At 39.3% G+C, this 23003-nt stretch overlaps 1 protein-coding gene across 1 annotated transcript; it reads right to left on the reverse strand.

Annotated features, from left to right (window-relative positions):
* Positions 1–1031: 1031 nt before the first annotated feature.
* Positions 1032–23000, reverse strand: LOC140946151 (oxysterol-binding protein-related protein 1-like). The gene is made up of 31 exons (XM_073395233.1): positions 22758–23000; positions 21341–21401; positions 20449–20534; positions 19346–19420; positions 18669–18780; positions 17932–18017; positions 17676–17752; positions 17080–17147; positions 16542–16609; positions 16334–16378; positions 15844–15917; positions 15689–15752; positions 14618–14722; positions 14035–14160; positions 13360–13462; positions 12641–12747; positions 12085–12198; positions 10566–11014; positions 10117–10192; positions 9195–9219; positions 8279–8388; positions 7881–7978; positions 7749–7782; positions 7203–7345; positions 6510–6588; positions 5998–6116; positions 5075–5330; positions 4311–4373; positions 3452–3512; positions 2528–2618; positions 1032–2092 (listed from the first exon to the last, which is right to left on the reverse strand). Exons 1-31 carry the CDS (start codon positions 22836–22838, stop codon positions 1990–1992), a joined length of 3159 nt encoding a protein of 1052 aa, XP_073251334.1. The 5' UTR covers positions 22839–23000; the 3' UTR covers positions 1032–1989.
* Positions 23001–23003: the final 3 nt, after the last annotated feature.

Raw genomic sequence — 23003 nt, forward strand, 5'->3', positions numbered from 1 at the left:
CAATAGCCCATGAAGGCCTCATGGGCTATTGACTTCGAGGCCATGAGGGCGTGGGGAATAACTGTTTTAGTGAAATCCAACTAGTTGGTCAAAAATATCGAGACAAAACAACTTAAGCTAGTTAAAGTTAGACTTTAATCCCTTTTTGCCGCCAAAAATCCGGCGCTTTTCGCTACTAGTGGGCTATAACATTTAGCCTAGTTGTAGTTCAACCAATCAGAATGCAGCATTGACAATAGACCACTAGTTGGATTTTACTAACGTTAGTACTCAATTTGCAATCCAAGACATAACTGGTACTCGACCAAATATCAAGTCTTTAAATTTAAATATTTCAAATATTCCATGTAAAACTATGCCATCGATATCATTCAGATATGAAAGCGATCAAATTTATACCAGAACCTTAAGATCTGACAACGGCAACGGTGACCTCCTTTGCCTTCCTTTCCCCAGTCTAACACTACAATAGGCTATTGAATTTAATAGCTGAGATCGTTATACGTTTCTGGGAAACTGCCCACCTACCCCGCCCCTAAGCCAACATTAATACTTACTTTTCACTTAGGCAAAAATGTTGACTTAGGGGAGGGGTAGGTGGGCAATTTCCCAGAGACGTTAAATTATGATCCAATAGCTGCACCCCCGGGATGAGTATTTACCTTTTTTTCTTACCCGTGGGAACTTCCATCATGTTGCATTTACCCCTGACGGGTCCCAAAACCTTTATAACTTACCCCTGCGGAATTCCACCTGGTCTCAACCCGGATGTTGTGCATACTAATTAAATGCGATAGCCTTATTTTCCCCCTAGTATTTCGAACCTTTAGATAATTCGAACAAATACCTCTTTTCCCAGGAGCGTTAAGAAAAGTGGGATTTCACTGTGCTGCTGTATCGGCTTAAAAAAATGGAAAAATTCCCACACTACCAAAGGAATTTGCCTTTCCGGAAGTAAATCGGGAGAGACTAAGCCACAAAGTTGGCACTAAGATTTCTGGGATCGATAGGGCGACAAATAACTGAAAAGATGTGGCCGGTTAATATACATGTGCCTATGGAAACCACTAACTAGTCAATTGAATCGCAGTCTTCCTGAAGAGCTGCGACTGACATAACGCTTGCAAATTATGTTTTCCGATGAAGACCTGGACCTGCGCAAAAGATATGTTGCATATATGAGTCTGAAATATTGGGTGGACAAGGTACGGGAGACTTAATTTTCAAAAATCCATTGAAAAAATTTCCTGATTTTTCTAATAGGAAGGGGAAACCTTTTACCAAGTGCGCCGCAAAACGTCGGTCAGATAAAGCAAGTTTAATTCTTGCGCAAAGCAGGGTGACAGGGCCATCTGTAATTGAGCTGCAAATTAGTAATACCGTCTCCCCTGCCGAGCTCAGATCGCGAGGTCTTTTGTTTCCTGGCCCTCTCATCACCCGCAGAATAAAATGGGAATAGTCAATTGATCATACTAGGAAAGATTTCTGTTAATGAGTTGTGATCTGGTAGAAAAATAAAATAAGACTTAGTACAAAGTACAGACACCCAAGAGGTCCTGTCAGGGGAGGTGTACCGAGTTCCCTCCGTCTTATGTGAATATTTCATCATCGTCGTCGTAAATGGAGAGAAATCGCAGGAAGATTGTTATGATTTCATTTAACGTGGTTTAGTTGCTCTTTGGTGCCATGTAGATTGTCGAATTTCGCCCTGGCAGGACCTTAATGAAATCTTGTACTGTTTGCACGGGTCTAATCTCAGACGTGGGTGTCTCGATGCGCCAGTTATTGATGAGGGGAATCGAGACACCCCCAGCTGAAGACTGAGCCTAGTCTAACCTGCGATTCAGTCAAATCTAGTAAATCATTGTTCAGAGCTAATTAGATCCCCACTATTCGTTCTGGTCGAAACTGACCGGCAGAGACCTTTTACTCAGACGAACTCACAGGCAGGACATTTTGCTAATTTGTTAAAGACTAAGAACAAAAACTTTAAAAGATATCCGGACATGATTTCCAATCCCTGTTCCAGTAGGTTCCAGTGAAAAGCCAGTCCATCTGACCGGTGTAAGGATTCATGTCCTCTTTAAACCATCTAGAATGAAACAAGTACACTGCTGAATGATGATAAAGCAGGTTTACATGCGCAGTACAAGCATTGCTGGTTGGCACATGAATTCAAGGAAGCTTTGCAGGAAGTCTGGAGCAACGAAGCTCTTGGAAACCCTTGTTTTGATAGGAGAATTGCATGTGCAAGAAGACTGCGTACGAATCCGTATGTTATGGGACAAAAAAAACAAGACCCACAGTGTCAGAAAGAGTACACCGAGCTCTTGTACCATTTGATTTTCTGCTAAGAATTACGGAATTTTCCGCCAGATGGCCCCACAATGCCCAAGCATCAAAGTACCGAGTTTAAAACAAATTTTACCACGTAAAAGAACTGCTGCCGAGGTTTCAGTTGAAAGGTAAGACCTTAAATCGACGCCGGCAACAGAAGAGTTTAAGAAAAAAAGGAACGAACTATTACCTTGGGATCCAGTGCTCATTTTTCTTTTGTCTTTCTCTTTTAGCCGCACGTTGCTTTTCTTCGACTCGAATTTTTTCTTGAGTAGCTTTATCTGTGGATATAAAATAACAATCAATATGGAAAACGCTTATCCAGGATTAGCAGCAACAATTTTTTTTCTTTTCAAGCTACTCTTCAACTACGTTACGAGCCCGCCATATCCACTTTCCGAAGTTCCCAAACGTTATTTTCTTTACAACTCCCCACTCCAGAAACTATATATGGGGGAATGGGTACAAGCTTCCGGCACAACGATTTCTGGGGCCGTTAGAGTGAATAAGCCTTACTTACTAGTAATAACCAAAGGTTAGGGAAGCGGGCGACAACGATCGAAGGTAAAAACGCCTTTGCCCTAACGCTGTGCTTTGCGTAAGTTTTACATGACAGATGGTCAAAAAGCGAGTGATCGGTTTACGAGGGTAGAAAGTCCAAACGCGTGTGATCAAATTGCGTTCTGTGCATTCCATTCATTCTTAGTTAAAGTCCAAACGAATGCTGGCTACATACATGCGACGCATGTGTAATAACAACCTGGAGATTAGCATTAAGGGCTCCTCTTGTCGCCCGCAATCAGTGATTGGTTAATAGTTGCCTGGGATACCATCGACCAATCATAACTAACGCTTGTCCACCCCAACGATCCTGGAAACCACTGCACTCAAAGCTTGTACTCATTCTCCCTAAAGTTTCTGACGAAGTTTACTAACCTGTGAGAAGAGGTTTCTTGAAGGAATGGCTATTAGCATGTGTGGTGTCGTTCGTGTCGCTGTTATTCGCGTAAATGGTTTGTTTTTTTGCGAATGGCATTGACGCGAACGACTTAAAACCACGCCGGAATGAAACCTCTGTTAGAAGGGTACAATTTTTATCCCTGCAACAACTTACCTAAGTCACCATTTTCTAGTGCTCGACAGTCGGGTCTGAGCCTTGAATCCGTGGGTGGTAACTATGAAAAAAGATTGAAACGAAAACGTTTAATAATAATAAAAGTAATAAGAAAAAATATGCATTCAGTCAAAGCACTCTTTACAAGTCATTTTATTTCATAAGCTCCTGTTCATTTCGATTAAAAAAAATTCATTTCCATTAAAAACAATTCATTTCGATTAAAAATGAAATAAAAATATTAAAAAGATCCTAAAATACTAATAGCATTTAAGCAGCAGTCATCAATGAAATCCCCTTGTGGAATTTTGTGGAAGGGTGACCTTGAACCTCTTACGCATGTGTGTACGGACCTTAAAAACTCAAAAGAAAGCAACGTTCTAATCCAAGTAATAGCAATGTGATAAGGTTCCTCATTCTTTTCTGATAATAATAATAATAATAGTAATAATAATAATAATAATCATCATCATCATCATCATAACGTTTAAAACACTATTCAGTAAATACTCCTTCAAGAGACCCTTCTTACCCAGCACCTTTGAAAAGGGAAAAATTAGGATATAATTCGATTCCTTTTCCTGTAGTTTTACTTGCATGATGCACAAGTACAACAGTACCCTGCGAGTCAGCTCTCAATGTGGAGGAATATCGCGAAAAGTCACAGACAAGCGGCACGCGAAAGAAGGCAAGAAAGTGCGAGGCGCCATTACGGCGACGCGCGTTTTCTTGCAGCTCTCCTTTCCATGTGATTTCGAACTTCAGAATAAAGCTAAGGAAAATGCATACGGGCGGAAATACCCTTTTGCTGATTGAAGTAAGTTGTCTGTCCGTTCTCATAGATTAACGTATGCCTTACCAAGGGCTGTTGGTCTTCATGAAGTTCATTCAGCTGCATGGCGTAGGTAGTGAAATTATACATCTAAACGAAATAAAATATGGCACGTGACCCTCAGACGTACAGGCAAAGGCATACTGGAGAGATTAAGATTCACGTTTACCATAAACGGTAAACGTCAGACTCAAACTGAGAATTTCTCAGAATAGAAAATAAGCAGATAAAAACAGTCCCGAACGATTCCTGTGGTTGAAACTGGCATAAAACTACTTATTTTTGCGTAGAAGCAATAAAGAGTAAGCGGAAAATATGGGGAAAACTTGGTCACGAGGTACAAATTCACGTCTGCCGTTTGGCGTAAACGTGAATCTTAATGTCTCAACGATCACTTCTCTAAACTGACGGAAAGTAAAATGGGCCCCTTATTAGGGGGACCTTCGTCTACTGACAAGTCTAACACGTACTACTACGCCATCTACACAACTCCGTCTATTGTTAGAAACAGTAGTCCCATTTACTACGAGGCACGACCTGAAATCTCCAATATCACTTAGGTGCACAAGGAGCCTAGTTCGAGTTCTATTCCCCCAGGCCTCCCCTCTGGTTTCTTTTCCACACCACTCCCACTGCCTCGTGTTTTCAGCTTGTCTCCCATGACACCTCCAGAGAGAGGTTACACGGTCCACGTTAAAACTGCTGCAACTCTTTTAACGGTCAAAACCACTCCCCACCCCTCTCTTCACAAAATGGTGTTTCTATCTACACACCCCCTCCTCCCCGCTAACCTGTTTACTATGGGGTGGCCTCTCTTGAAAGCTCCAGAGATCCGTGGGAGTGGAAGTATCCACAGTAACACTGCCGTCACTGCTTCCACTACTAAAACTATTAAGAGAAACTGCGGATGAGTTACTGCTCCCTTCACTCGTGTCTGATCGCCGCCGTTTGCTTTCTCTCTTGGAATCTTTCCTTGTGAATTTATCCACGGTGAAACATTGGATGTCCTTCGTCCAGTCTCCTCTCAAGATGAATCGCTTTCGCTTGCTGTGGTAAAGAGAGAAGAGTCAGAGTTTTTATGATACTGTAGGTAGGTGTTTCGCACAAGAGCGGCAGGAAGTCATACCCTCTCAAGCATGAGACGCAGTGTTTCATTAACGGTTTTAAAGACCGTTTAGGCTAAAATTTACCAGCCAGGTCCCCTCTATACAAGAACCTGTTAAACCTAAAATTGGAAACAGGTTCTTATATTAAAAACCTATAAAAAAAATTCTGTACACTTGGGTCAACATCCAGGAACGTCTTTGGAGACGTGGGTGCTTTATCACTCCAACTGAAATGTATTGGTTTGCAGATTTTATACAAGAAATAAGCTACAAGTACTCTTAGGTACTTCGTAAACTTTTCCTTCAGAAAATAAGAACCTATTTAAGAACCTAAATAGCCTAAAAGTGGGCAAATTACCATTAATATAAGAATCTGTTCAGGCTGATTTGGAAAAATGCAGGTTCTTACTCGCAGGTTGTTACAGTGTTTCAAAAAATTGATAAGAAAACAGATCCGTTCTCCAAGCTGACCCTTTTATGTCGCCTTTTGGCAACCTAAAATTATAGGGAGCTGGGGTGCATCTCAAAAATCTTAATACTTCACAGAGAGTATCATTTGACCGTCTTTTGCCCAAATATCATCAAGTTGAACAAGCATTTAAACTTACTCGGCAGAAAAGATGGAACCTTCTACTTTGTTGAGTTCTCTTCCAAACCAGCCACCCGGCTTGAAATGTAGCACGCTGTAATCTCCTGTTGTGTGATTTGTTATCTCTATTTGACCATACTGAAGTGGAAGAGAAGCAAGACACTTTAGAGAAAGGAACAGTTCCCCTGAAAGTTTGCTGGGAACAAATCGCTGAGGTTGTCTGAAACTCACTACGAGACAATCAACCTCTGTAAGGCGGATGTTTTTCAAATGGGTGTGCCAGAGGTCACGGGGGATACAGTGGAGTTCAAACCTCCCGCCTCCCGCCCTTATCCTTGGCTTCCTCTCTTTATCCCTTTTTTGACTGCCAAATATTAACTATTACTGTTGCGAAATTCCCCTCATTTCTCCCGCTTCCCGACCTTTTAGACTCTTATCTCCTGCTATTTTCCCCTTCCGACCCCTAACCCTCCCGTCCCCTATTATACGGGGCTCCCCCACCACCCCCCCCCCCGCACCAATATCACTTACTTGCTCGATCCAGAGTTGTCCAACAATTATGTTATGTACACAGCTATTCACATTGTTCCACGTGTAGACCTCATTGTGTCTAAGGGACAAAAGAATAAAAAAGTTGTCGCAGCCGTCTAAAATCTCTTCGTCACATGGCAATTTTCTGGATCAACTGCTGGAATAAGCGAGGACTTGAGGACTCACAACAGTTACTGTAATTGTTAGGACTGAATTGACAATAGTAGTATTGGATTACGTCCTTGAAATACGTACTGAAGTAAGTTAGTGTTTTTGCATTTAGTTGATAATGAAAGGTAATGAACTTGAACTCTGGATAGCTTCTTTAACAACATGCCCCAGGTGTCCGCTGAATAGGGGTTCGTTATAAAGGGGAATATCAGACGTTCGCTTCGGGGCCCAGCATAGTGTCCGCTTAACAGAGGGTGTCCGCTTAATTGGGGGTCCGCTTAATAGAGGTTTCACTGTAGTTGTAAAAATCAGTAAGCGACTAGGAAAGGGAAAAGTTGGTCACGTGGTACAAACTCACGTTTGCCGTTTGCCGTAGGCGCGACTCTAAATCTCTCAATTTTCTTTACTTCTTTTCGTTACCTAGAATTTTAAACAAGAAGTATTCTCTTCTTCTTTAAAAACACCTCAAAGCCAACATCCCTGCATACGTTTGTGGCTGTTCAATCAAACACTCATACTTACTTTGGAAACTTGAGCGTAATCATTCCCTTGGGTTGAATCTCGACTCCTTTTCCCCAGAATTTCAACTTAGGTTGAACAGTGACGTGAAACACAAATCCATCGGCCTCCACTTGTATGGCACTCACCGGAGGGTGATGACTGACCTAAAGTGAAAGAAACTACTGTAATGCTGCAACGTTTCCGTTGAAAAAACAGTTGTATAGGATTAATCATGCCCCCTCCGGACAAAGATACATGCATTTAAATTTACTTAAATTTATAACCTCCCTCTTGACGTAAAATGTTCCCAGTTTTTGGCCCAAAGGGTTGAAAAGGTCGATTTTATCATATTTTGATAGTTTTAAATTCCAGCACTATCGAACCTCTACAAACAGTTGGAATTAATTCTATGGGTGCTTCATTTATCTTAGGCAAACGAATTTTACAACAAGTTAAAGGTTCGTTCTGAATCAGAAAAAAAACCTAACTGAGCGAAAATTTATCTTATGGCAGAATAAAACACATGGACTTGAGAGTTATCTGATTGTTAAAAAGGATTTCACCAACCTGTTCTGCAATTAGCTTGAAACCCAAATCTTCCCTAAAAAAAGCAACAACAACAATATAATGATTCATGGGTCGACAGGTCAGAATTTTAGGAGAAATAGGAAAATAAAAGGCAAATTTCTCAATACTCACCGAACTAGTTCATAGGTCTCCCCAAGCAGTGGATTAAAAGGTTTTCCTACTCTATCTAGATTAGACGCAGTGGCTGATATAGCAAATGCACAGACGTACTAAAAAAATAATAAAAAAATAATGTGAGAAAATTCACTACTTTCCTTTGGTACTGTCTATTTAGCTTGCTCCCAATGTATCGGTCTTCACAGCTCACTTGGTTAGGGCACTGCAGCGCTAACGCAAAGGCCATGGGTTCGAACCCCGTTGAAGTCTGGAATTTTGGGGGGGGCGGGGGCGGGGGGGATTTGCTTTTGCTTAAATTGCAATTACCACTGCGACGATCATATCTTCACTTAAAATTCACTAAGTTTTTTTTTCTTAACAAAATTACGTGCTAACAAGTAAGAACCAATTACCTGCATGCGAAGAAGCTGATCATCTAGACTGGCTGCAGTATGGAGCAGGTAGACATACTCCATGTACTCTGCCACGCGCTGAAGAAACGTTAACGGCTCATTGAAAATAACTGAAAGTTAAAGAACGGTGGGCTTTAAGTACGCGGCCACATACATGTATGGTACAGCTCACATTTTTTTGCAAATTAAATTATAAATGGCATCCAAAAAAATTCATCCACTCAGGAAAGCCGAAATATTTGACACATCAGCTAGTGGTGAAACGATTAATAGAATTCTCGATTAATCGCGATTATGACCGTTCCGTTCAATTCACGATTCTTTGCTTCTACGTTTCGATTTTTGCACACCTTTTCCAGAGTGCCCTTGGTGAGTTATTATATTGTAAAATCGGAATCCAGAACGTTTTAAATTGTGAATTGAAGATGGACGAGCAAATACGATAGCATTTCGTGCGCCATTTTGTGTTGCCCGGTAAAAATGCTGTCCTTAAAACACCCCTTGAGAATTTCCAAATAAGACAAACTATGTGCGACACGCTCTTTGTCAGGTTCTCAAACATGGCGACGAACCAAGCGACTGTGAATCCTCCTGTCCCTGCTACTATTCTCAAATTGAGGGTTTAGGGTTGCATGTTGTTTACATTATGCGTTATGTTATAAGAATTAAGAAACATTTACAAAATCGAATCGAAATAATCGAAATCGAAAGGCAATAATCGAAATCGCAAGGAATATGAATCGTTACACCCCTAACATCAGCATGCCCGAAAGATATCATAAGTAACACAACGTACAGATAGGATCTCGGGTTTCTTTCAACTGAGGACTGGAGTGAAACAATGAAACCATGTATTTTTGTATCAGTTCACGAAGCGGCGGAATATTGTACTACCGACAGAACTGTTAATACTCACCTGGCATTGCAATTCTAGACAAATCCTGGAAAAAGGAAAAAAAACAAAGTGAACTATTAAAATAATGGCAAAGTACTTCTTACAGAGGTCAGGCGAGGAGGGTAAGATTCAAGGCTCTGTATATATCATCCACCCCCATCACCCCTCCCCCCTCCCCCAGGCGCGGCTCCGCGCACAGTAATTTTCAAGGAGTTATACTAACTCCTCTATAGTGGGGCTAATTTAACTCCTTACAGTGGAGTTATTTTTTGGGGAGTTATTTTAACTCCATAAAGGAGTTTAAATAACTCTTTTTCAGAAGTAAAAGTGACCCCAGATATTGAGGAAATAAAATAACCCCAAAAAAGGAGTTATCTTGTACCTAAAATTTTTACTTCACTTTCAGAGTTAAATTAACTCCACAAAGAGTAAAAACAACCCGTGTAACGCCATTTCGGAGTTACTTTAACTCCACACTGGGAGTAAAAAGAACTCTTTTTCAGGAGTAAAAATGACCACAAATTCGGAGTTAAATTAGGAGTTAAAGTAACCCCAAAAGGGGTTATCCTGTACCTAAAATTTTTACTTTATTTTTGGAGTTATAATAACTCCCTAAAAATTACGGTGCGTTTCTATGATTGAGACGTGCAAGTGAAGCCTTGACGCGACCATATCAATGACTGCCTCTCGGGTCTCGCTTTAAGTCTCCTGGAGCGACTGGGGATTGAGCTCTTCTTATAGAGATATTTCAAGAAACAGATCTAACTATTAACTGATCATTTCAAAATCGAAAGCGACCATAGCCTTTTGACGGTGTTCAACAGAACTAGGCAGGAAGAAAAGCGTTCTAAATTTAGGTGCTCTTTTTTTAAGGACAAAAAAGGTCATGTTTAAGATTATACTGCTTGAACGCTGCTGCGCATGGAATATAGCGCTAAAATACCTTTCCTATACATTGACGCAGGACTGTCCAGACACTAAACTCGTTTCTTGAAAGCATAGCCACAGGAAGAGCAGTTCTAGGAAGAAAAAGAAGAGGATCAACTCAAACCTACAATCATCGTCAACAGTATTGGGAAGGCTGCTACTTTTTACCTCTTTTTTTCTTGTTTCCCTCGCCCCTAGCTCAATGTTGAGTAAAACTTGAGTGTTTGTGCCGGTAATTTTCCTGTTATATCCCAACATTGAATAGCGGAGACAAGGGTAATTAGCAAAAGAGAAAACAGTCTGTTTTGAAAGTTAAAATGGACTACTATTAACAACCTTTCCAACAACTTTTATCCGAAATTGTAGCATAATATGAGAACTCCAACCTTTCCTTTAAAATCTCGGATTGGCAGGAAAAGGGGTGGAAAAAAAAAACATGGTAATGTTGTGGCTAAAAACTCCTACCTGTAGCGCACTATTCCCTGCGCTTGCTTCTCTGCTGCTTGTTTCCTATACTGCGCTGCAGTCTGTTCCATATCACTAGAAGCCGACTTGACTTTCAACAAACTACCGGTATCACAATCCAGTAAAGTTCTAACGTCCGATTTTGAAGCAATATCAGTATCCGACGTGCTACGCATTAAAGAAAGTCTGTTTAAGTTCCCTAATTGTCCACCAGATTTCGCTCTTTTCATACTAATACTAGGCTCCGCAACGGCTTCCAAATGATTCCTATGAGTTTCGTCATTGGCCACGATGGGTGCAGCCTCGCACGGCACGTAGTCGTCACCGTCATCGCTGTCATCGTCCGAGAGCAAGTCGACGTCTAGAGGAGCGCATCCGATGTCGGACCTGGCATCGAAGAACTCCTCGTTGCAGTCGCTTGTCAGTGTAATGCGACTTCCGTGGATATACTAGGGGGAAAAACATAATTATTAGTGCAATAGATAAGTTAAGGCGCAGTCAAGACCCTTAGGCCATCTGATTCATTAGCCTGGAACAACTACATGCAGCAGTGCAAATAAAGGTTATCAATAACCGACTCAAACTGGCGAGTAGGCAGTGAGCAGTGAATCTACGAACACAAGTCAATTGTTGAACCAACGAAATAATATTAGTACAGAGAATATATGGCAATACAATGTATTTGCGATTCCGTCGTGTACAATGCGCACTGCGTCATGGAATGAGTCCGACCACGTTTTTGTTTTGTCCAATCAATACGGCGACTTAAACCGTCGGCCCATGCCGTTTCAAGAAAGAGCTACAGTACCAATCCACCATGTCTACCGGCAATGTCTCGCTGGTGCAAATTTATACACCGGACTAGAGAGAAACAAAATCAAGCAAACTGTTTTTGACTCAATGATACCGTAAATTGAAAGACAACATTTTTCTTCAAACTGTTTAAATCTATCGCACTTTTTGCCGCCCTTTTCGCAGAATCAGAACCGCAGTGTCAAGACAGTCCTTACATAATTTTCAATAACAGAAAGGCGAGTAATTTTTCGAGGGATCGCGAAGGGGAGCCTGAATGTCGGGAGACAGTCGGTTAGATGATACTCAAGCGCGCAATAAAATAATTAAGGACTGTGTAATGTCGTTAGGGTTCGAACATTTGACTTTTAAGAAGGTGGGGGGGGGGGGGGTATGGATGATTTGGTCTGGGTAAGAACTCAGCAGCAAAAGGAATGAGTAAAATCGAGCACTTATGAAAATGCAAAAAGGGTCAATTAACAGTCATACCGTATCTCCCTTTATATGAATGTACCAAAAGGCTAATCTTCTCAAAACACTAATTATAATAGGCCACTTCCTAAGTGCACAACCTTTCTTGTGAAAATGAGTTTTATTTGCATGAGAATGAAAAATCATTTCCTTATCAAAGGCTGAGCACTTAACCTCGTTTTGATACAGAGGCCAGGGGGAACTCGGAAATGGCCGATTGTGAGATTCTTTGAGTTTTGGGGAATCTCTCTTTTACCTCGTGAGCTCCAATGGAACACTCTAAGGCGTGGTGCTCTGTGGCAAGCACATGTAGTGCATCTTCAAGAACTCGCCGCTTCTCCACCTCTTCTTCAAATCTAAGATCTCGCACCTGAAAACAAAAGCGGAACAGAATTTGCAAACTGAAACACTTTTTTGCAGAACCTGCGCATGGTTTACGTGAAGCATGCTTCTGTTTAACGTACAGGACGTCAGCTGAGATACTTATAGTAATACCAAAAGCAAGTATCACGAGGGTTACGTTTGCTTTCTCGCTCTGTTTCCCTTCGGAGCGTTTTGTTCTAAAGACAAATAACTTAGTAAAATGCTTCAGAATTTAGTGACAAAGGCAATAGAAACGGAAACAGAAGGGGTTACAAGAGAAGTTTTGGAGAAGGAAAAAAAGTAAAAAAAAAAAGAAAAAGAAATATAAAGGAAATCTCGTGCCTTACAAGATGGGTATTCAAAGGCCAATAAAAATAGAGGTTTCTGAGAGCTTCGCGGCTCAAAGAATCTATAATTCAAGAAATGAAGTTTTTTCAGATTCAACTTACCTCTTCCTGCTGCGAGAGAAGATCTAAGCAGTGAGTGAGCGCGTTACACATGTTCCTTGCAGTGGCTACTACCTCGTTCAGTTTTTCACTGATCTTCAGTAAACTCCCTGTAGCAAAACCACGCAATATGATGACTACGAAAATGATTAAGATGACTGAAGTGCATCTCCTGTATATTTTGGAAAGTAATTCATTTTCTTTGAATTAACATAGCTACAAGACGCCTGTCGTTGACTGTACATGTCACGCACTACTTATTCAAGAAGTCAAAAAAGCAAAAACCAGGTCAGCGAGTGGAAGCTGAGGCTGCCTTGTGTTCTTTGTAAAGTTCAGTGGACTCATTCCCTAGATCTGCCAATGATATCACGAGAATCAGCAGGGCGCGAAAAAAGTTTGAATTCCAGCTTGTCTAGCTTTATCCTATGGGCAAGTAGCCTGTTCGAAGCTCCGAGATAGTATCTGAGAGCCTGAACAACGTTGGAACAGGCTATTGGGAAAGCATCTCTCACATTTTGCCTCCACAGGGCCACTACCTACTAGCTTTAGTTAATGATTTTGTTACCAGATGATCTACCCGGACGCTCACCCGTTGGACAAATGAGGTGAAAAAGTTACTTGCCAAAAAAGAAAATCTCCTTGCCCTGAACGACCGGACAGCACTTCTTTCGAGGCCCGGACTGGGAGTGTATACTGGTTGAACGAGCACAAAAACATCTTACCCTTGGTGTTGGACTGCGTGGAAGATGAGCTTGAAAAATCAGCGATTACATGGGTAACTCCACTGACTTGCTGGTCTAAAAGCTGCTGATGGGCCCGAGCGCTCTGGAATGCAAGCAAATAGCAACATTACTTCTCACACAAAAAAGAGAAGAGGAGAAATAAGAGCAAAGAGGATCCTTGCAATGAAAGACACGACTAATACAGTTGCGAAAGAAAAGCCTGAAAAAATTCAACCATCTGCAGTTGCTTTTGAGAGAAGAGAGGTGACGACATCACAAAAATGTGTGCAATTGTGCAATTATGGGATTCGTTGGCATACCGTAAAATTCCAAAAATAAGCCCCTCCATGTATAAGCCCCTCCAAATATACGCCCCCCAAACCGGTAACGAAAAAACCCCCCGTTAAATCGCTCCTCCAAATATAAGCCTCTCCCGATCACAAAATCATAAAAACCTCTAACATTTGATAACTTGTTTCCGTCACTACAACGTTTTCGCTAAACTCGTAGTAGAATGACAATGGCTTTCACGTTTTCTTTCCAACTTCACGAGCGCGCGCTACTTAGTATTGAGAAAATGTCGTTCTAGTAGTCGTACGCGTCTTAGAATCTACAAGTCTTTACTATTACACACCACTGGCCACCCTTCATAATTTTACTATAATAAGGACTCACCTTGAGGGAGTCACGCATGTTTCCTAGTGGAATAACATCTTGTTCGTTATCATCAATCAACAGTGTTGGCTGAGTCGTGTAAAATGTACTGTAGGCACAGTGTTCATGAAGAGAGTTCAACCAACGCTGAAAAAAAAATGATTACACAAGTCACACACTTTCACGAATGCCTTTCCTTTGGCTTGTTAAACTACAGGCGTGAGAAATAAACTTGGGCTCTGCGAACTAAGTTTTCAACAATGAGACAAATGCCACGTGGAAGGCTTTCACGGCTGTAAGCAAACATTTTAACAACAAAAAAAAGTCAAAAGTGGATAAAAAGATTATTGGTAGCTTTCAGTAAAAGATAAACTTAAAATTAAAACACTGCGACAGAAAACAGTTACATGACGTGACATGCTTTGCATTGTTATCAAACAACCACATAGATTAAATTGAAAAATTCCAAACAATTTTTTCTTGAGTCACGCTTCATATAGCCTACAAATGTAGCCGCCTTTCCTTGCTCTTAACCCACCGCAGCGATGAAAGATAGATGTATTAGAAGGCTAAGCTACATGGATATAATGAACCTGCTACAGACCTGTCTCTGCACTTGTGGAGCCTTTTCACTGGTGGGGATACTCCAGATGTGAACAGTGTTGTCTGAATAATGGATTTTAATTTTGTGTCTTTCATCTCTAGGAACCTTAAACCAAAACACGATGTAATGTTAAGACAGGAACTTTTCTCAGCCTACAATGCAAGTATATCTCTCGAGCAGCAAAGAATGGTTATTTATGTTCACAATCACATTGCTGTGGTTGCCATCTACGAGGAGGACAAGGAAGAGTAGCAATAGAAACCCTTGGGGTAAAAATAAAGCACCTTATTTGAGTGTCAATGTATTTAGCACAAAAGTACTAATTGGGGACACTATTTCTTACGTCTCCTACTGGAGACGGGATCGTCATTTTACATGGTCATCCGAGCCACGTGAAGGTCTACCAGTTTGCAGGGCAAAGGCAGTACCTTCATTTCTCAGTTATTTTAAGACCCTGGGTATTGGTCTGGCCCCAGGAAACAAACCCGCAGCCTCCCGCTCTGCAGTCAAGCACTCTACTGACGCTGAGCTAATCGTGCCACAGGTAGCTTTAGGACCTTCCCCATTTGACTTGCTCCAACTCCTTAATATTTTTTGGGAATTCAACATGACGATTACACTAGCACACTCATCAATCCACCCAAACAAATGCCTGCAATGCACACGAGTAGAATATGTTTTTACCTTTGTGGGATTTGGCAGCACCCAACACCAGGGCTGTCGCTAAGATTTCAAGTTGCTGGGTATAAGAAATGAGCAGGTGGGGAATTGAACAGAGCTAGGAAGTTTTTTTTGGTTTTATTTTCCTTTTGTTTCCTATGAAAGTAGCCAGGGGTTATACTCATAACCAGGAGATCTTAGAGCACTTGACCTTTATGGTACATCACTGCCCTTTACTGCTAACAGTTTCAGTTATTTTTAAGGTTTGAAAATAGAAAATGGGAATTTGGTGGTGAGTGCACCGCAAAACAACAGCTTGAGTGTGCAACAGGTTCTTGGATCATTATTAGAGCATAGAGTTATGAATGTATAACAATGCAGTAAAACAATCACAAAGATGGGTGAACTCACTAAGAATTTACAGCGGTCAAGGTATTTATACCCCTGCCTCTTGATACTAGCAGCAGCATCAGCTCTGAAAAACAAATGAAAAAAATAAGGTACAAAAATAGCATATAATATGACATAGAGAAACAGGAACAAGACAGCATATTCATTATAAATACCTTTTGTTAAAATAGCTAAGAACACCTCTTTCTAACACCACCCAAAATTTCTTCCAACCAAAAAACCGTGAGCGCTAAATAGAAAATAAAAAGAAATGGTCAGTACTACATTGTATGTCTATTAAAGAGCAGGTTTTTTTTGTTAAGGTTAAGAGCACTAGTTTGCCTTGTTAACTACTTGATGAAGAGTAACCCCCAAAAACCAATAAGCATCCCTGAATAACTGACACACACAAGACAAATAAATAATTAAAGGTAAATTATTATAACTTGCACTTGATTCACTTTTTGTCTCGCAATGATCCTCCCCTAGAAACTGCTGTAGCATGCTTAAACAATACATTATATGCCGTAATGGTAGTCTCCACTTTCTTTCTGGATTGCAGTTCCCTTTGCTGAGATAATTATAAACTTGTTCTGTCAAGTCATAACCTATGCAAAAATATATTCATCATTGTTTTAAAACCCAAGTTTCTCAGGAAAATATTACCTTGAGTAGAAGGCCCTCATGCCTGGTTACAACTTTGTGAAGTTTCTTTGAGAAAAACCAAAGAGAAAGAAAACCATGAGACATTTTTAGCAAAGTTTATACCAATACTGAGACATGGACCAAGTATACATGATTGTATTCATGTTCTTTTCATTGATGCTCTTTGCTTGAATTATGAATAAAAAGGGAAAACAAAAAACAGAGTAACCTGTAGTGGTTGAACATCCAAAAGTTGTTTCATTTTCTTGTTGGCAGATAGGTCCAATGCTGTTTGTCCTAACAGTGCAAAACAATGCAATCTATTACTAACCGTAATTAAAAACTACAATAGGTGTACATATCATAAACTAAACAAGAAAAGAATGTGCATGAAATAAATTTTAGTTGGAAAGAAAAATACAACAACAACAAAAGATTTATCATTGTGTACAGCTAGGTCAGCTCATTAAAGATAATTAAGTGCCAAGCAATGCAAGTGCAAAATGCAAGGATAACATTTGCATATGAATTCACTACTGTTTTTTAGCATATGGAGTGAAGTAAGAGAAATACATTGGCTGTTCTACAGTGTATCAGCACAATTTTATACAGCCTTTATATATCATTAATACCACTGCCATTATCACCATGCCATTTACTACTTCACCTTTATCATTGTCACTATCTTTAGAAAATTCTTGAAGGAATTTAATAATGTCAAGTGTTATTGTTTTGAAAAAATTTAATAATCAAAATGTTGAGCTTACCACTACTGTTTTTGATAGTTGTATCTGCTCCATGTTGTAAAAGAGTAACTGCAATTACTTTGTGTCCCCTAAATTAAAGAGAAAAAAAAAAACAGAAATAAAGTACTGCACTGAGAGCTGTTATTAAAGGCTGGCCATTTTAGGGTGGCTACAAAGTACATGACCTCCAGCTACTTTCTTAGGAAAATACTGTAGAAGAAAAATGAAACCAAAGAAATCCCTAGCTGTTTGATTCACCACCTACTTGTTGTATTTACTCAGCATAACTTGAAATCATAGTGACAACTTTGAGTACTGAGGGATCTGGCACAGTTTGTTCGCTATAACAAGGTTTTGTGATATTATTTCACCATTACTGAGGCGAAAAAAATCATTTATTACACCAAGGAGTTTGTTATCTGGAGGTATGTCATATTGAGGCTCTACTGTATTTTGCTACTATATGCATACATGTATGACATAATCTGAACCCTAAGAAGAGGGCCTACCCATAATCACATCTCATTTCTTACTAGAATGAAGCCTAGAGGATATTAAATAATGTCTTCTATCCTCATACACAGTCTGTAATCTTATGTTTTCATGGGGCTGCTTACCGATAGGCTGCACAGTGGAGTGGAGTGTTTCCTACCATGTCTTGACAGTTGATGTTAGGAGGGTGAACACTATCTACCTGCAAGGACAAAAGTAAGGCAAGGCAAATTGGCCATTTGTGTACATGTATGTGCATACCCTGTGCCACCATGATGACATTAACAGTATTTTTACAAAATGAAATTTAAACTTGTACAAAATACATAATTATTGTCATTGAATGAAACAGGAGGAAAATAGCTAATATAAAAAACTGACCAGTTTTTTAAGCTCGCTGTTGTCACCTTCCCTGGCAGCTGTGAGCAAACGTTCTTCTAACCTGAGCTGAAGGCTTCTTTCAGCAGCTGACAAAACAAAAGCACCATTAAAGACACTGGACTGTGAAATCTCCATGATAATTTCTTACAAATAACATATCACAGGCAAAAATAACAGATTCCCATTTTTGGATATTTTAGGGTATTTAAAGAATACCCCACAAAAATCCCAAATTTGGAAGAGTGAGACAAGTCCCAACCAGGGAACTTGGTTGGAATTCCCTCGTTGGGTCTTGTCTCACTTTGGTTAATTTGGGATTTTTGTGGGTATTCCTTAAATAACCTAAAATATCCAATACTGGGAATCTGTTATTTTTTCCTGTGTATACACATTGATTTAGCATGCTGTCGTGATATAAATTTAACAGAATTAAGATAAATCACTATCCAGGGGATAAGTATTAGGGAAACCAATAATTTGTACTATCCAGCATCATGATGATAGTCATAGAGATTTATCCGGTGGATAGCGCAATCCACCTTTTCAACAACTAGGGCCAGGTTTCTAGTCCAGATTCTCTACCACTGAGGTATAGGAGACTTGTGGGATCTAAGGCCACTAAACTAGGATTCTTCTGAGCTGGCTGTGTCACTTACAGGTAAAAAAAACATCATTATCATGCACAGTATTATCTGAGCACCAAACAGGTTTACATTTATCAAATAACAAAAACCTACCTTTGATGAGTTGTTTAACCTCTGTACTATTTGTAACTTGACTTGGCTTCCTCCCTTCCCCATTTATGATTGTCACATCAGCATTGTATTGAATAAGCAGCGTGACAACATCCTAAAAAAGTTGAGTTGGTAAAGACTCATTTCCTACTTAATAAGAGGCTATATATGCCATGCCAAATTCCATATTTTGCATTGCATCTGCATTGAGATTTTTAAGTTCTGAGTCATTTTTTTCTCATACTGTGAACTCATTGAAGGTTGATATCAAATGATTCTATCAAAGGGAAAGCAAGGCATAGTTTTTGGTCATTTTTCGGCAACACAGGAATAGAGAATTTGTAACAACAATTACAACAACAAAAATAACAAAAACAAATCACAGAACGTCTATACAGTCATGAATGATTGCAAAATGTGAAGTAAGTGTACCTTATTTGGAGAATAGTTTTATTTAAATTTTTTGTTCTACAATGTGCTATAGTCCAAAAAAATGGGGAAACTACATAATTCATAGCATACATTACATTATAATTTAAAGAATTCTTTATCAAAAACTTTAGATTTCAGAATAGAATGTTACATAGATTATTTCTCAATTCATCTCTTTTTTTCACCTAGTTCCCTCCACACAGTAATAAAACTTATCATCATCATCATTATCATCATCAAACACTTACAGCTCTTCCAGTGAAAGCGGCACGGTGTAATGGAGTATCTCCCATTCCATTCCTGGAATTCACATCCGCTCCATTCTAAAAATAGCATAATTAAAAAAGAGTATAAAATAAAGCTTTCAATTGAGGCTTCTTGTCAATGGCTGATGTTCTGGAAAACCAGGATATTCATATATACAGATAACCAAACTCTGTAACACTGTCTCGAGCTACCAGTTATTTGTAAGGAGCAAACAGAAAATTGAAATTGAATTGAATTGAATTGAAACAGATAACAAATAAATTAGTATGAAAAAAAAATGAATGAAGTCTTCCCCTGAATTTCATTCTCACTATTCGCTTCTCTCATCGTGACAAAGTGGAAGCTGTCTGAAACAGGCTGATAATAATAATAAAAAATATTTTGGAGGTACCATTAAGTCCAGGGAGACAGCTGGATTGTTTATTAACTCAATTAATGAGCTTCCTTGGCTTGTTCCTAGCTTCAATCATCCCATAAGTGAATCAACTCAGTTAGCTTAACCTGTTTACTGACTACATGGTATGATAATTATGTGTACTTATAATTTATGCACACTGACAATGAGCACCTTAGACAATACACAGAAAGCTTAGCTCTAAAGGCACAAAAGGGGAAAAGCTACTTTTCTTGTCTTTTTTATCTTTTTTTGGAAATCTTCTGGATTGGTTCAGAAAATGACAAATTTTTTACATACTTAAGGTAATGCTCTAGCAGCAACCGGTAGTCTCTGGCGCTTAACCCAATATCAACATACAAATTCTCCAAACTGATCTCCATACATTTCCTTAACGAATCAGTTGAGAAAATTTAATTACAGATCAAGGTATTTTCTCTTTGGTGATCATTTGTTTATTCTCATAACTGTATCTCTTGACAATTAATGGACATTGTTAGGAGAAAATTGATGTTAGTCACTATCGGGACTTAAAGGGTTAATGTTTGCTCCCGGGTGATTAGGAAAACTTAGTTTTTTCTTAGAAAGCATATGCTGAGCACCCTGGATTTCACAGGTTCAGAGCACTTCTGGGGCTCCTTTCAGTTTCTCTTAGAGCACAGCCTTGATATTGTCTAGTAAATGACACACCTCCAATAAGACCTGTACAACATTCTTGTGACCAAAATAAGCTGCCAGATGAAGAGGAGTCCATCCTTGGTTGGATTTGGATTTCCCTAGAGACAAAACAGAGAATCTCACTGTTTCACCTTTCCAACTTTCCCTCAACCTTCACATACAATGAACTTGATTCTTTCTCCAATGATTGGCTAATTTTTCCTTCAATCCATTTTTCTAGCACGCTGAGCATAAGAAGTTACTTTGCACAACAAAAAAAATCAGCTTGTTCTGGACAACCAGATGGGCCTTTTTTTCAGTCCCATTTCTCTCCTTTTCCTTTGTTCCTGCTAAATTTTATTCCCTATATCTTCTAGTTTAAACTATGCAATTTGAAATTCTTTAATTTTCTATCATTAATAGTTGATTCAGTGTTCCGTATTCCCTTTCTTTTCCAGTGATTCTGTTTCCAGATTCCAGATTTGGTGTTATCGTGCTGCCGTTCTCTCCAGGTTTCACCACTTTCTTTGTCAGTTGCAACATTCTATTTAAAGGTTTCCATTAATTTTTCTCCTCTTTTCTGATCTTTTCACTTGTGGATCACAACCTTTTAACAGACATTCATCTTTTTCCTAGTTTCTTAACACCCCTAGTTCCTGCCTGGTACACACCCCTGCAGCTATATTTCAGACTTTGGTTTCTTGGTTTTAAAAATTTTCTGCCTTAGAATACTCCCCTCACCCTTTTTCGGTACTCTCTCTAAGTACACACCCCTTTGCTTCTGGTACACATGTTTTTCTCTCCTTGGAGACACCTCCCTCCCCTCTTCTTCCCCTATTCATGTCTCTTTCATTCCATTTGCCACCTTCCTTCCTCATGTGGTTCCTACCTTTTCTACCTCATAAACAAGTGATAAAATCAATACCTTTGCAGTTTACATCAATTCTTTTGGAATTACTCTTGGATGTCTTAGTTTGTAACAGGTTCTAGAAAACAGAAAGAAGGTAAAAAAAAGGCATTCATTTGACGCTGCTGTCAGTTGAAGGTGGCATGGAAGATGGCACAAGCCTTTGCCTGTAAACTCAGTGACACATGCCTTTAAAACTTGGCCATTATAAACACTGACTTTTTTTTTATAATTTTATTCCAACTGGGATTTTTTGGCAATTTCAAGCTTTTCTGATCCACAATGAGAATTAGAGGTTAAGTAGTGAGACCATGAGATGATAACCTGAGCTGTGAGATGGTGAGAGTTTGCAGAATGCTGAATGCCGAATGCAGAATGCAGAATGATGCTGAAGTTTAGTGATTAGGGTTAGGAAACTGAGTGAATCAAGTTTCAGGTCCATTTTCCTAGTATAATGTCACCTTAAATGGAACCTGATTTACTCAATTTAATGTTTAACCCTAATCACCGAACTTTAGAGACATTCGCCATTTGGCGGCCACTCTGCATTCTGCAAAATACCCCTGCCGGATCTCACCATCTGTCAATGTGTTTGATGAACCAAAAACTGAATTTAGATGCACATATACTAAAATAAAACAATACACAAGAGAATTCTACTTAATTATATATAACTTCTACTCAAAAACTCGCTTTCACATCCAAAAGAGTTTATAAAATAATTATAAAGATAACTACGTTTGTATTATTTTTTTATGTCATCATTGTAGTCCAAAACTTCTTTAACAAAGCTTTTTTTTTAATAAGAGCATGCAATAAATCGACAACAGCACAATACTATTATGCTAATTTGTGCCAAAGACCTATATAAATACCGACTTACGGAGGATCAGTCCTCAGTTGTAAGTTGATTTGTAAAAGAATCGGGCTCATTATTTACAAGATATAAATTCAATGAGCTTGTAAGGAAGTGACTGATGTTATAAGTTTTAACGCTATTGTTTTTTTCTCTCTACAAGCTGATCGAAAGCAACGAAAAATTCGGGCAAGCATGAGGGAAATCTTCAAGTCAGAACAGTGATTAACTCGTGATCTTCTCGTTCTCTCTTACCATAGGAACAACGTTTTTTTTTTTGCTTTTAAAATGAATGGTTTTATTTGGGAAACAATCCACAAAGAGAATGATAGAAAGGCATTCATAGTTTCCGGTAAAACAAAGGTACATGTACGTGTGCTTATATTTTGCAGACATTTCACTGACGCTGAAGAAAAACATTAAGACAGTTGTAATTGTTATTAGCGTAGAAAATATGAGGCGTTGTAAATGGCATTGTTGTGATAAATCTTTAAAATAACTACGCGTTTTCAAATCCCTGGGAGGTCTGGCCTGTGATTTCTTAGCAAAAACAAAAACATAGTATTGTTTGCTACTTACAACCACTGTGTCGATGTCTCCCCTTCGAGAAGACTGCAAAAGTTTCTCTTCATATTCCTCCCTCTTGTTCGAGCTAGACATACCTCTTTTCACTCACAGAATAATTCTTTTATCGTCATCTTTCCATAACTGTTGTTTTAAGCGAAAATTTGCTTTTAAAGGCCGCAAATGTACACAATTTTTCTCTCATTCTCCGCTTCAAAACTGCCCCGTAAGCTTGCAGAGGGTTCTAGTGCCCAAGCCCTT

Source organism: Porites lutea, chromosome 8 (assembly GCF_958299795.1).
Source record: "Porites lutea chromosome 8, jaPorLute2.1, whole genome shotgun sequence".
Classification (NCBI taxonomy): Eukaryota; Metazoa; Cnidaria; class Anthozoa; order Scleractinia; family Poritidae; genus Porites; species Porites lutea.